This window comes from Xenopus laevis, chromosome 1L (assembly GCF_017654675.1).
Source record: "Xenopus laevis strain J_2021 chromosome 1L, Xenopus_laevis_v10.1, whole genome shotgun sequence".
NCBI classification, from domain to species: domain Eukaryota; kingdom Metazoa; phylum Chordata; class Amphibia; order Anura; family Pipidae; genus Xenopus; species Xenopus laevis.
Genome location: NC_054371.1, coordinates 3,662,260 through 3,676,599, shown reverse-complemented (window position 1 = coordinate 3,676,599; position 14,340 = coordinate 3,662,260). Strand labels below are relative to the sequence as shown.

The 14,340-nt window shown below is 38.2% G+C and overlaps 1 protein-coding gene across 1 annotated transcript; it reads left to right on the top strand.

The window, feature by feature from the left end:
- Positions 1–2,789: 2,789 nt before the first annotated feature.
- LOC121401495 (vomeronasal type-2 receptor 26-like) lies at positions 2,790–3,326 on the top strand (the record flags this gene model as incomplete). Its single annotated transcript, XM_041586344.1, has 1 exon — positions 2,790–3,326. A coding segment is annotated over one exon (537 nt), but the record flags the coding sequence as incomplete, so codon positions are not given.
- Between the last annotated feature and the right edge of the window lie 11,014 nt (positions 3,327–14,340).

Genomic DNA, 14,340 nt, shown 5'->3' with positions numbered 1-14,340 from the left:
CACCAGAAACAAGTTCTATCACGGGCAGTTTGCTGGGAGTGGAAGTGGCCTATTTATACCCTGTTTGGACGCCAAGGTTTTCGCGCCAAAATCGGCGCACACGCGTCAGGATCGACGCGCGCGCGTCCGCGTCAATAAAGGAAACGAGACGCGGGCGCGCGCGTCCTAAGGAGGCAAGATGGTGGAACCACGAGGCGGGCGTCCCCGCGGCCGGCGTGGCGGGCGTCCCCGCGGCCGACTTACAGCACCCCCAATCCCAGGTAAAACAGATTTCCTTACAATGAGGTTCAATGTTGATAAATGCAGGTTATGCACTTTGGCAAAAATAATATAAATGCAAGTTCTACACTAAATGGCAGTGTGTTGGGAGTTTCCTTAAATGAGAAGGATCTTGGGGTCTTTGTAGATAACAAGTTGTCTAATTCTGGGCAGTGTCATTCTGTGGCTACTAAAGCAAATAAAGTTCTTGTATAAAAAAGGGCATTAACTCAAGGGATGAAACATAATTGTGTCTCTTTATAGGTCCCTGGTGAGGCCTCATCTGGAGTATGGGGGCAGTTTTGGACTCCAGTCCTTAAGAGGGATATAAATGAGCTGGAGAGAGTGCAGAGACTAAGTGCAACTAAACTGGTTAGAGGGAGGGAAGAGTTAAATTATGAGGGGAGACTGTCAAGGTTGGGGTTGTTTTCTCTGGAAAAAAGCGCTTGTGAGAGGACATGATTAGACTTTACAAGTACATTAGAGGACATTATAGACAAATGGCAGGGGACCTTTTTACCCATAAAGAGAATCACGTACCAGAGGCCACCCCTTTAGACTAGAAGAAAAGAACTTTCATTTGAAGCAATGTAGGGGGTTCTTCACAGTCAGGACAGTGAGGTTGTGGAATGCACTGCCGGGTGATGTTGTGATGCTGATTCAGTTAAGGCTATAAGAATGGCTTGGATGATTTTTTGGACAGACATAATATCAAAGGCTATTGTGATACTAAACTCTATAGTTAGTATAGATATGGGTTTATAGAATTTAATTAAAAGTAGGGAGGGACTGTGTATGGGGCTGGGTTTTCATTTGGAGGGGTTGAACTTGATGGACTTTGTCTTTTTTCAACCCAATTTAACTATGTAACTACCACAGACGTCAGACTAACTGGCCTATAGTTTTTGAGGCAGAGAACGGGACCCCAGGTTTCCCAGGTAGTTGACAGGGTACAGGTGGGTCAGTGGCCCAACACAAGCAGCATAGTCCTGTCCACACACTTTAATACACACTGCCTGAACACACACAAGGGTGGGCTACATAACATTTTCTTAAGTCAAAATAAAACTAGATCACCCTCTAACTTCAATTTTTTTGTTACAAACAGGTCTCATTTGGTAATTATTAATCTGTAAAATGAATAAAAACTAATCCTAGACACCCCTAACAGGTTCATAATCAAACTCAAATAATACCTCAACTAATTTCCAATACAGATGTGAAAATAACCAGAAAGATGAATTATACTGGGAGAAAGAACAAAGCTACAACATTTGTGTAATAAAGAGAACTTGTGGGGGGGGGGGCAGGGACGCCCGCCACAAGCTCTTTTCTCTGCCGCGTCCTCTTCCACGCTGAATAACTAGGGCGCGCGAAACTGTGTAATTTACAGGCGCATTCACGCTGGCATCATTACGTCAGCACGCATTGGTGTGAAATTTGAATGTATTTAAAGCCACAGTACACTACCCTCATTGCCCGTTATAGGATTTGTTTCCTGGGGCTGTTAGCTGTTGCTATTCTCTTTGAACCTGATTCTGATTACCTGTTTTGACCCCTGCCTGGCTTTTGATGATTCTACATTCTGTATCCTGACCCCTTGCCTGATTACTGACTTCGATTCTGTTTAACCCCTGGTTTGACCCTTGCCTGCCTGACTATGTTTATTCTCTGCCTGCCCCAAACCCGGCCCGATCTGACTACTCTATTGCCTAACGTCTTGTACCGTGACCTTCGGCCTAAAAGACTCTCGCAAACAGTCGTGCCCCTCTGCTTATCCAGAACCTCTAGCCTTGCACCTCTTGTTTAAGTCCTGGTGGCATCCAAGTAGCTCCTCCCAAGGCCAACGGCGGTCACACTACAGGTGAAACACAAGCTGAGTCCAGGGTGCTTGGCATTTGTTCTTGTGTTGGGTGCCGACTGTGACAATTTGTACAATACCATGGGCTGAATATGTTAATCATTCCCTGACCACTGATACACTGAGCAATATATTAGTGCCCTTGTCATATTATTTAGTCATTTAGGGGATTGTGCAGCCTCTTAAGTTTGTGACTTAATGTGCCAAATGCTTTGCAATGGCAAATCTTTCCTAAATCTGTACCATTTTAGCAAACACTGTTTTTCTAGAAAACAATAATTGATTGATTTTCTTTTACCACCTAGACAGTGTCAACTGCATCAGATGCCCAGACATGGAATGGCCTAATGAGAAGAGGAACCAATGCATTCCAAAAAGAGAAGACTTTCTCTCATACATAAATATGATTTCTGTAATTTTTTCTTTTATGTCAACTTTATTTTTATTTATAATTATACAGATAATGGGACTTTTCCTTAAATATTGGGACACTCCCATAGTGAGAGCCAACAACAGGAGCCTGAGCTTCCTCCTCCTTGTCTCCATCAAGCTGAGCTTCCTCAGTGTGTTTCTGTTCCTCGGTCGCCCTGTGGATATAACCTGCATGCTGCGTATCATCACTTTTGGAATCACTTTCTCCATAGCTGTCTCTTCTCTCCTTGCCAAGACTATCATGGTTTGTGTTGCTTTCAAAGCCACCAAGCCAGGGAGCTCATGGAGAAAATGGGTGGGAGTCAAACTGTCCAATTCTGTAGTCTTGTTCTGCTCATCCATTCAAATAATAATCTGCATGACTTGGTTGGCCATTTCTCCTCCCTTTCAGGAACTGGACCTTCACACTTACCCTGGAACCATCATCATTCAGTGCAATGAGGGCTCAGCTATTGGCTTTTACTCAGTTATTGGGTATATGGGGCTTCTGGCAGCTGTTAGTTTTGTTTTAGCATTTTTAGCTCGGACATTACCAGACAGTTTTAATGAGGCCAAGTACATCACTTTCAGCATGTTGCTCTTCTGCAGTGTTTGGATCACAATGATCCCGGCCTATCTGAGCACCAAAGGCAAAAACACTGTGTGTGTGGAGATATTTGCCATACTCACCTCAACTGCTGGACTTTTATTCTGTATATTTCTGCCCAAATGTTACATTATTTTGTTTAGATCTGAAATAAACACAAAGAACAGTTTACTTGGAAACAAAAAATAAATAATTTTAAAATACACACAGTACACAGATTTGTATATCATGTCTTTTGTATAAATCCTTAGTATGGTACAATTTTTACTTTCTTAAAGGAATGCTAGTAATCACCAGCTGAAATCAGCAGAATATAAAAGAGATGCATTCAAATGTGAAGTCTTCGAAATAAAAAAAATGAAAGTTATATTTATGGTTTCGGACATAGCAACTGCAAGTTATTTAAACTATTGTCCTTTAACTAGTTTCTGGTTTCTGTTATTGCACTATGGTAGGGGATGCCTTTAAAATACTGTAAAATTGCAGAAACCAGGATGGAAGACAACGTCTATGGTTTGCTTTGTACTACATCATAAAACTATGCTAGAGGGAGCACATTTTTTAAATTCTTGGTAAAAAAAAATTGGTCTCTCTTTGTCCAATCCCAAAATATATTAAATAATCCTAGACTCCACCACATATACTCTATAAAACCAAAGCTATATGTTCAGATGCAGTTTTAGTAAAAACTGGGGATTGATCTGAAACATGGGCAGAAAGATGGTGACTTGCACCTGGGGAAAAGAAAATACTACTGGTGTTTTACTATACCCAAGACATTTCCCTACAGCCATTCTTCTGTGCTCAGGGCTCACTAACAATATTTAACTAATTTGTGAGGTAAATAGTTAAAAAGTCAATCCTGGAATCCTACAGCATCCCCAATTATTTAAGAGTGAAAGTTTAGATAAAGCAAAATTGAGGATTATTTGGTGTGGCAAAATGTATACAATATACTATACCTTGTTCAGGCACCCATAATCTTAGGAGCTACAACTTGTAGATTAATCTCACCACTCCATGTAATTCATCTCTTTGTGTAAAAGCCTCACACTGTGGCATCATTTGGTGGAGCCCAAAGCTGCTCTCACTCACAGTTCCTTCAAAAGTCAGAAGCTTCAATTTAGTGCCTTTACCTTATTCATTCACTTGGGTGTAAGTAATTAAGGTTTCTGCTCATGAACTATATATGAACTGCATATATATATATACTGTGTTGTTTCCTTGACAAAGGTCTCAAGTCAGACCAAAACGTTGGAATAATAAATAAACTGTATCTCTTTTTCACCATACTTTAAATCCTGTGAGTGCCTTGCTTTACATGATTTTTCTGCAGTGTGTACCCAGGCTTTAATTAGTAATGTTAATAAAGATTCCAAAGTAAGTAGGGTCTGTTTTTAATTGTTTTAATAAACATTAAGATTTTTTTTTCTGTCCTATGTACTTTGGAATATATATTCAGTTTTATTAATAGTTCTGTAAGTTCTAAATATAGACATAATGTCTATTGTAGACCTTCTTCAATTGCAGCATCACAAATATATGCAAGCACATATGATGACATGTACCATACCAAAGCTCTAGACAGCCACCTCCATTTTCTAACTTTCAAATCCTAATTCCCAAACTACAACAAAAACACACTCCAATAAAACAGTCATCAACCTATCAAACATACGTCTAAGCTCATGAAAAGATATTATTATCTAAATATACTTCATTAAAATGTGTTTTTGTTTATGAAATACTCAAGCAGATTTTTTATTGTTCTTTTAAGAGCAATCTGTCTGTCTTAATTATCTCTTGAAGTAAGAGTCTGAGTGAGATTTTGATTGACAGTTAGGTTGAATTTATCTTTTTTGGGATTCTCCTTTTGCCCAGTAAATGTTTTTGAAAATAACTGTGACAGAAAGCTTGACTCTCTACATGCAGGAGTTGTGACAGAATCCATTATTGTGTTAGTTTTTTTGTTCTGAGTTTGTTCTTTAAGTCAGCTGGTAGTCAGTTAGGGTTGTATTTATTAACATTGGAGAAGAACATTACCAGTGATACTAATACCAATAGCAACCAATCAGCAATTTGATTTTAACAGTCACCTGCAAGTTAGAAAAAAAGCAAAGATCTGATTGATGTTTCTCTCCTTTGTTAATAAATGTGCCCCATAGTCTGCTAGGGAAAGATAGCCCACAATAAAAATTGTGTTCTACCTAACTGTCAGATGTTGAACTGAAGCTACATGAAGAGAGGATAAAGAGTGACAGATGGATGAAAGAAATATAGTAAATATTAACTTGATTATTTCCTACAAAGTAATTATTATTGACTAACAGTAATGAAAATAGCTATTTCTAAAATTAATTTTAAATAATTTAGTTGAAGAAATGTGTAAAGCTAAGGAACATGTCCTTTAAATGATGATATACTGTATTGCCAAATGACTTCAACTTGAGGAGAAACAAAATAATCAATAAAATGATCTGTAATCTAAAGAACATGTGATCTTCAAAATCATTTACATTATTAAACAAATCACAAAACATGTCATTTTTGTCTTTAATCTTAAAAAATATGTAGAACAGATCATGCTTCAATGACCATATCCACATGTTTAATATCCAGCTGCATAGTGGTGTGTAAATGTGCCATTTATTGGAAGATTCCGAAAGCATACTCCACAATCCTTTGTGCCCTACACATTTATGAATATCAGGTCCTTTTTGTGGGTATAGTTTATAATAAATGTTGGTAACTTTCAAACGCCTCATCAGCAACAAAGACATGTGGTTAGAGCTCCAGGTAAAACCTTGGGATTTGGAAGATTGATTTGGCCATTACAGAATTTTTAAAAAATAAATGAATCACCTGCGCTGCCATCAACACCAATAGTAATGAACTTGTAATTGCCAATAATACAATCAAAAAACATTTCTTGAAAAACTTGAAAATGAATTGGTGAATATTACCAATAAAGTGGCAGACCCACTTGGAAATCATTTAGCGTTCTGTTTGCAGATCATTTTGTTGATTCTAAAATGGTTACCCAAATGAAAAGAGCACATATGAATTCTCTCATTATATATATATATATATATATTTATTCTGTTTTCACTTTTTTCCAGCCATTGATTCCAATGTATTGTATATTGGAAAAGTCACAGAGGCACCTCAAAAACAACTAATGGCTTTTATGAGATTTTCTAATTTTTGCCGGACAGAAACAGGACAGATTCCTTCGTTACTACCCATGACATGAATTTCATAACATTCCAGCATGAAACATCCTAAAAATAAACACTGGGAGTCTACAGAACAGTTTAATGGCACAATATACACAGAATTACTAAACTATGCGATGTACAGAGGCACCCAAATCAAATATAACACACAAAGTATTCACGGGGCAAAAACAAGTAACAAAGAACAATGCAGGAAACAATAAAATCACTAAAATCCAAAAAAAACACTCAAATCAATACAATTGTTGTCACTTGGGGGCCCATTTACTTAGCTCAAGTGAAGGAATAGAGGAAAAAAACGTTGAATTTCGAATGTTTTTTTTGGCTTCTTCGACCATCGAATGGGCTACTTCGACCTTCGACTACGACTTCGAATCGAATGATTCGAACTAAAAATCGTTTGACTATTTGACCATTCGATAGTCGAAGTACTGTCTCTTTAAAAAAAAAAACTTCGAACACCTAGTTCGCCACCTAAAACCTACCTAAGTCAATGTTAGCCTATGGGGAAGGTCCCCATAGGCTTTCTAAGTATTTTTTGGTCGAAGAAAAATCGTTCAATTGATGGATTAAAATCCTTTGAATCGAACGATTCGAAGAATTTAATCGTTCGATCAAACGAACTGCGGTAAATCCTTCGACTTCGATATTCGAAGTTGAAGGATTTCAATTTGGCAGTCGAATATCGAGGGTTAATTAACCCTCGATATTCGACCCTAAGTAAATCTGCCCCTATGTGTAATCTGTAGTTAGGTCATTTAGCCTGACCAATGAAGTTGTATGGACAGAAACAAACAAAAGAAATGGCTAATATTACAACAAAATCACCCAAAATGAGATATAGTCTCCAAAGTAACATACCAAAGGGATTGCACAATGCAATTAGAGAATACACTTTTCACAATAGCAATGAAACATTTTTTCAGAGAAATGCATTTTGTGTGCATATGTGTGCGTGTATTCTGTATATGTAGCTCCTGTTAACATGCAACCTCCCAATCCCCCCAAAATGTATTTGTGTTTATGTAGGTGTTTATCTCTATAAGTGTGTGTGTGTGTGTGTGCGTGTGCCTGTGTGTGTGTCAGTGACACTAACCTGAGATTGGCAGTAGTGATGAGTGAATTTGTCCCATTTTGCTTTGCCAGAAAATAATTTTTTACCTTGTTTTTTGCACACAATGCATTGAAGTCAAAGGGCTTTTTTAAAGACTAAAAGTGCATTATAGCCTATTGGCATTTTTCAATGTGTTTATCATGGTGAAAATATTCCCAGCAAATGTTTACCACAGTTTTCAAAAAATGGCAACGATGAAATGAAGAGTTTTTCAGCAAATCCATGCCTGGCAAAACAAAATTGCTCAGCATCAGTTGGAAGGCTACAGATACACCTGGAGGGAAACAAAAGGAGACCATCATCTTCTTAAGATCCAAGACACACCAACACAAGCTTTTTCAACAAACACTTTTTTTTTTTTTCACTAGAAAACTCAACTTTTTAGAGGAATTTTTAGATTTATTATACCCCAATGCTACAAAAAGCCAGTCCAAAAATTCACCATCTCAGACCTGTTGAGGTCCTGTATAAGTCAAAGGGGAGGCACCTATCTCAACTTGAAGTTTGCGTGGTCTACGATCAGCCTTAAAATCCAGATTTTTGGGGTTTTTTAGTCAAAACTCAAAAAATTTGAATGATTTTGGAAAAAGCCTGAAAAAAATTTGCAATTTGGGAAAAAGCCAGAAAAATTTGACCAATTCAGGTTTTCACTAGTTTTTCCGCAATCCTATTAAATAAGCTAAAATGGGAGTTTGGTTGTGTTTTTTTTTTAAATAAAATACTAGATCAACTCAGATAATAGTAAATAACCTCCCAAATTGTATGCACACATATGTCTAAAGGTTTGTTTAGGGATAGGAAGGCAGTGGGCAGAGGGCAAAAAATGGGAGCAATTGTGTAGTGGTTTCCTTGCTCCACTTATTGTCACATGTACCTGGACTCTATTTTGCCAATGCTGTATTTATGAGGTGCAGGAAAGTTAAGCCACATACTGTAGGCATTGCCCTCTTTCCCTATCCCGTAACTTCTGAAGGGAGTGGCAGTTGGCGCAATCTGCAATAGCCATTTTACTTGCTGCCTGTCCATCTCCATACTTTAATAATGCCAAACATGTATGCAGGCAAAGAAGCAAAACCCTAGAAAATGGTGTAAATATTTAATTCTTCTCTTGGGGTGAGACCTTTAGAGATAAATGCAGGTACTGAAGGAGTTTCAAGGTTTAGAATGTCAAATCCTTGCATTTCTGCACAGTTGGGCTTAGTGTCCGAGTGTTCGGTGGTGGGAGCTCAAGTCTTCCTGTAACTGAGCGTGGCAATAGATCAGGGGTGTCTAACTTTTTTGCTTCCCTGGGCCACATTGGAAGAAGAAACATTTTCTGGGGCCACACTCAAAATACACACAAACACTAACGCTAACTTTTGATTTATTTGATTGTAATAGAAATAGAAATGAAAACAAAAGAGGGGATCATAAACCTAGTGAGATTTTTTTGTGTTTGAGAAACTAATCTATCAATATCTGGTTAAATGGAAGTAGTTGCAATTTTCATTGAATTCTCTGGTTGGACACCCCTGCAATAGACACTGCAAACATATTATTCAGTGTGCCTTTATGATGCACATTGTGTGACTGTATATAAATCTGTGAATTCACATACTCTAGTTACATAGTTACATAGTTAAATCGGATTGAAAAAAGACAAAGTCCATCAAGTCCAACCCCTCCAAATGAAAACCCAGCCCCATACACACACCCCTCCCTACTGTCACATAAATGATATATACCCATATCTATACTAACTATAGAGTTTAGTATCACAATAGCCTTTGTATTATGTCTGTCCAAGAGATCATCCAAGCTACTCTTATAGTCATTAAAGGGATACTGTCATGGGGAAAAAAAATTTTTTCAAAATGAATCAGTTAATAGTGCTGCTCCAGCAGAATTCTGCACTGAAATCCATTTCTCAAAAGAGCAAACAGATTTTTTTATAATCAATTTTGAAATCTGACATGGGGCTAGACATTTTGTCAATTTCCCAGCTGCCCCCAGTCATGTGACTTGTGCTCTGATAAACTTCAATCACTCTTTACTGCTGTACTGCAAGTTGGACTGATATCACCCCCTCTCTTTTCCCCCCCAGCAGCCAAACAACAGAACAATGGGAAGGTAACCAGATAACAGCTCCCTAACACAAGATAACAGCTGCCTGGTAGATCTAAGAACAACACTCAATAGTAAAATCCAGGTCCCACTGAGACACATTCAGTTACATTGAGTAGGAAAAACAGCAGCCTGCCAGAAAGCATTTCTCTCCTAAAGTGCAGGCACAAGTCACATGACTTGGGGCAGCTGGGAAATTGACAAAATGTCTAGCCCCATGTCAGATTTCAAAATTGAATATAAAAAATCTGTTTGCTCTTTTGAGAGATGGATTTCAGTGCAGAATTAACTGAAGTAGCACTATTAACTGATTCATTTTGAAAAAAACATGTTTTCCGATGACAGGATCCCTTTAATGATGTAAAAGACTGTAAAAAACACTAAACGATGAAATGAAGGGAGCAATAACAACTAAATTTGCAATTTTTTTTACTCAGAAATCCACACGCCAGAGCTACTGTAATCCTGCCGGTAGGAGACTGAAGGCAGCGTGCCAAGAAGAAGCCAGGAGGCCACCCTTGCAAATGTGTTGCGCTGGCTCCAGTGACTGGAGAATAGGGTGGACCTCCTGGAACAGGGGAAACAATAAAAACAATTTAAGAAAAAAAAGTTGTAAATAAACATTTTTTCAACATTAAAAATGGTCTGTTTTTGATTCGAAAAATATATCTTGATGCTACATATACGTTCTAAAGAACAGCAATCTTGAGTTTTCAACTATAGGAAGAACTAAAAAGTGAAGCTGAAAACAAACACAATTGAACTATACTAGTTCATACTGTATGTGATCTCAATCTGTGTGAGATAATCAGGGAGAGGGAAGGTGGGAGCAATAGAATGTAATAATGAGCAGTTTGTTTCCATATCAACCAGTACCTGCCCTCTTGTACTTTGAGTATCTGGATGGAAATTTTACTTTTCATTTTTATTGGCTCACTGTTCGGCAACCCCATATGACTTTGTGCTTGACTCACACAAAATGGATGAGGGGCTTTCATTGTTTATTTAGCTTACCTTGTGCAAAACTGCTTGAATTGACTATTCAGGAAGAACAGATGAAGAAAGTTCTATTTCCACTGCCAACACAGAACAACTGCAGCATCCCGAGTACTTCAAACCTGTGGTCAAGCTCCCCCATGCTGCATTTCCCTCGTTTGATAACTACAGGGAAGGAATTGACAAGTACCTGCACATCTTTGAGATTATGTGTGAGAATTACGCTGTGCCTAAGGCAGAATGGATGAAGATACTTGTTGGTAAATTGGAAGGGAAAGCAAGTGATATCTATAGAGAGATCCCATATCTCCAGCTCACTGATTATGAGGAAGTAAAACGTGTATTGTTGAATCATTGTGACATCTCTCCAGAAACATATCGACAGTCATTTGGTTCTCTAAATAAAATAGCCTCTGATACATACTGGGATTTTGGGAACCGATTGCAGAGAGCCTTCAACGAATGGGTTAACACAAGCCAGGTTCAGACAATACAGGATCTTTGCCAATTGTGTCTACTAGAGCAGATCATGGAAAAATGTTCACCAGAAATCCAGGGATGGATATGGGATCATTCTCTGAAAACTTTGGAGGAAGTAGCTCGGTTGGCTGACAAGTGCTTGGAAGGACAGGTTCAAGTCCACCGTGGGCAAAGTAATATGTCTGCCAGAGCTCTCCCATCTGTTGGGATCTGTCCTGGTTCAAAACCACAATTACAGGGGAAAAATAAATATTTTCTTTATCAATATCTCAGCCAAACCCCCCATACTTTGATTGGTTGTAAGCTGTTCATGGCATGGACAATTCCAATTGTGAATTGAAACACTTAAGTCATGATTTTCTTTGCCTAATTCATTACAGTGTACTCCTGTTTTAATTGTCATTGTGTAACACACTGTGTAGTGCTACTTTATATATATAAATACATACATATGTACATACAATTTATGCATTTTTGATTGCTTGAAGTAAATCAGAATATTTGAATAATTGTCATGGCTCTTTTTTTTTTAGCTGGACACATTTGTAAGCTCTTGTCTGGAACTCCCCTGGTGGCTGTGTCTATATTCATTCTACTGTGCAGATCTTCTCTCTCTCTGTTCTCTATAAAATGACAGTTGGTTTAGCTGGTCCCCTTACTCTGTTCTACACATGCAACTGGATCCTGCATCTCCTGTGTCTCTCTGTGTTATGAACTGGGAAAATGCTCTGATACTCTGCCTTGTATTGGGGTACATTGTGCTTTCTGGGGGTGCAATGTTGGGAGGCACAATTGTAACTAATCCTATGAAAGTGCTGATCTATCTGACATTGTTTGGTGCAGGGTCAGGCCTATCTCATGCTAAACTCACAAACCCTGCTTGTCATCTAACAACATTTTATTTACCTGAAGACTATGAATATATTCAAGAAGGAGATCTCATGGTTGGAGGAATTGTAACTGTCAACATACAAGTGCATGATTTCACAGATGTGATGAAAACTCGCAGGGTCTCCTATTGTACAAAGTAAGTCACATAATCAAAAAGGCATATAAAATCAAATTAATGCAACATTTTGTCTTCATTGTATATTTTTAGCCTGTTGAAGCAAATTATTTCTGATTTTCAGGTTGAAATTTCATCTTTTGTTATATGTTCCTCATTTATATTAATGTAAAAGATAGAGAGACAGCATCTGAGTTTGGGTAGGAGGAGATTTAATCCATCAAATTGCATTGTTAGTAGAATTTGACCATGGAATAGTGAAGGTTAGTACCCTGGCTGTTTGCCACTAGTGGTGGGACTCATGGGTAGACAGAGGGTTTTAAAGTAGTTGTTGAAATTCACAGAGCTTTTGTGCAATAGTCAGCAACCATGCGTGAGTGCTGCCACTGTCTTTAGCTATTAGGTCTTGTTGGCATTACACCTTCTTGAAAGAAATGAAGTGCATAGCATCTGTACCACCAGTGTACAGGGAGAGCCATTGTGAGAGATGTCATTGGCTTGAGGGTATTTCAGTTTAAACCTTCAAGTAAAAATATTCAATAGGGATGGAAAATACTGTCACCCGAGGTCACCATTGGGCAGTGGATGCAGTTCTCCTACCTTCAAGTCTGCATTGACGCTTCATCTGACACTGACCATCTCAGTTTGGCCCACATGCTCTTACCATAATGAGAGGAAATATCAGCTCATCTGGCCAAAAAGATGTCAACTTAAGAACAGGGGGGTTACATATTTATAATGAAAACTCAAACAATGATTTCATGTCCTAAGCCAAACATCAGGACCTCTGAAAACAATGTTGACTAAAACTAAGCCATAAACTCTTTATTTTCCCAGTGCGACTCCCCAAAATTACAAATATCTTCTGGATTTCCTGTACACTGTCGAGAAAATAAATAACAATTCACTGCTCTTACCCAACCTGACTCTGGGATACCATATGTATGATTCTTGCAAATATAGCATCAAGGCACTGAGAGGTTTGTTTCAGATATTATCTGGTACCAGGGAGCCAGTTCCCAATTACTCCTGTGCAGGAAAGAGAAACATTGTTGGATTTATTGGGGATCTCACCTCAGAGACAACTATACCCATGGCCCAAACGCTCAGTGCCCTCGGCTATTCCCAGGTGAGAAATGAAGAATTAATCAAATTGATTTACATTTTTCATCCTAATGGCTTTTTACACAGTGTAGTCAGATATGGGTCAGAATTGCTATGAAGAAAACAGGGTTCTGGCTTCAACGTAGCTTGCAAACCGTTCATATAGCTGTAAACATTCCAGGAGTCTGTGCAACCCCCAAGGTAATCCGAAGAAATGTAGAGCAAATGGAATAAACAGCTTAAAGGCAGTAATTTGTAACTGCAAAGTTTTCTTTTTATTTTAGCAGTGTAAAACACACACTACATGTTTCGGGTAAAGACCCTTGACACTTGATAAAGGGTCTTTACCCGAAAACATGTAGGGGCCAATTCATTAACTTTGAGTGAAGGATTTGAAGTAAAAAAACTTTGAATTTCGAAGTGTTTTTTTTGGCTACTTCGACCTTCGACTACGACTTCGATTTTGAATCGAATGATTCAAATTAAAAATCGTTCGACTATTCGACCATTCGATAGTCGAAGTACTGTCTCTTTAAGAAGAAACTTCGACCCCCTATTTCGCCACCTAAAAGCTACCGAACCAAATGTTAGCCTAGGGGGAAGGTCCCCTAAGTTTTTTTGGTTGAAGGATATTCCTTTGATCGTTGGATTGAAATCCTTCTAATCGTTCGATTCGAAGGATTTAATCATTCGAACGAATGATTATTCCATCGATCGTACGATCGCAGTATTTGCGCAAAATCCTTCGACTTCGATATTCGAAGTCGAATAATTTTCATTCCCAGTCGAATATCGAGGGTTAATTAACCCTCGATATTCGACCCTTGATGAATTTGCCCCGTAGTGTGTGTTTTACACTGCTAAAATAAAAAGAAAACTTTGCAGTTACAAATTACTGCCTTCAAGCTGTTTATTCCATTTGCTCTACATTTTTTCAGATATGGGTCAGAACAACATTCAGATGATAATGTTGATCAGTATGAAGAAGGCACACACTGATAACACATCTCAGGATACATATTCAACTGAACATAGTTATTATCAGCAGTTTAGCATTGCCCATGAACGCCTCAATACAAAGCATGGCTTCATTTTCCATACAGTTACAGATAAATATATGCAATTCACTAACACTTAAATAGAAACATAAAGCAAAATTAGTCT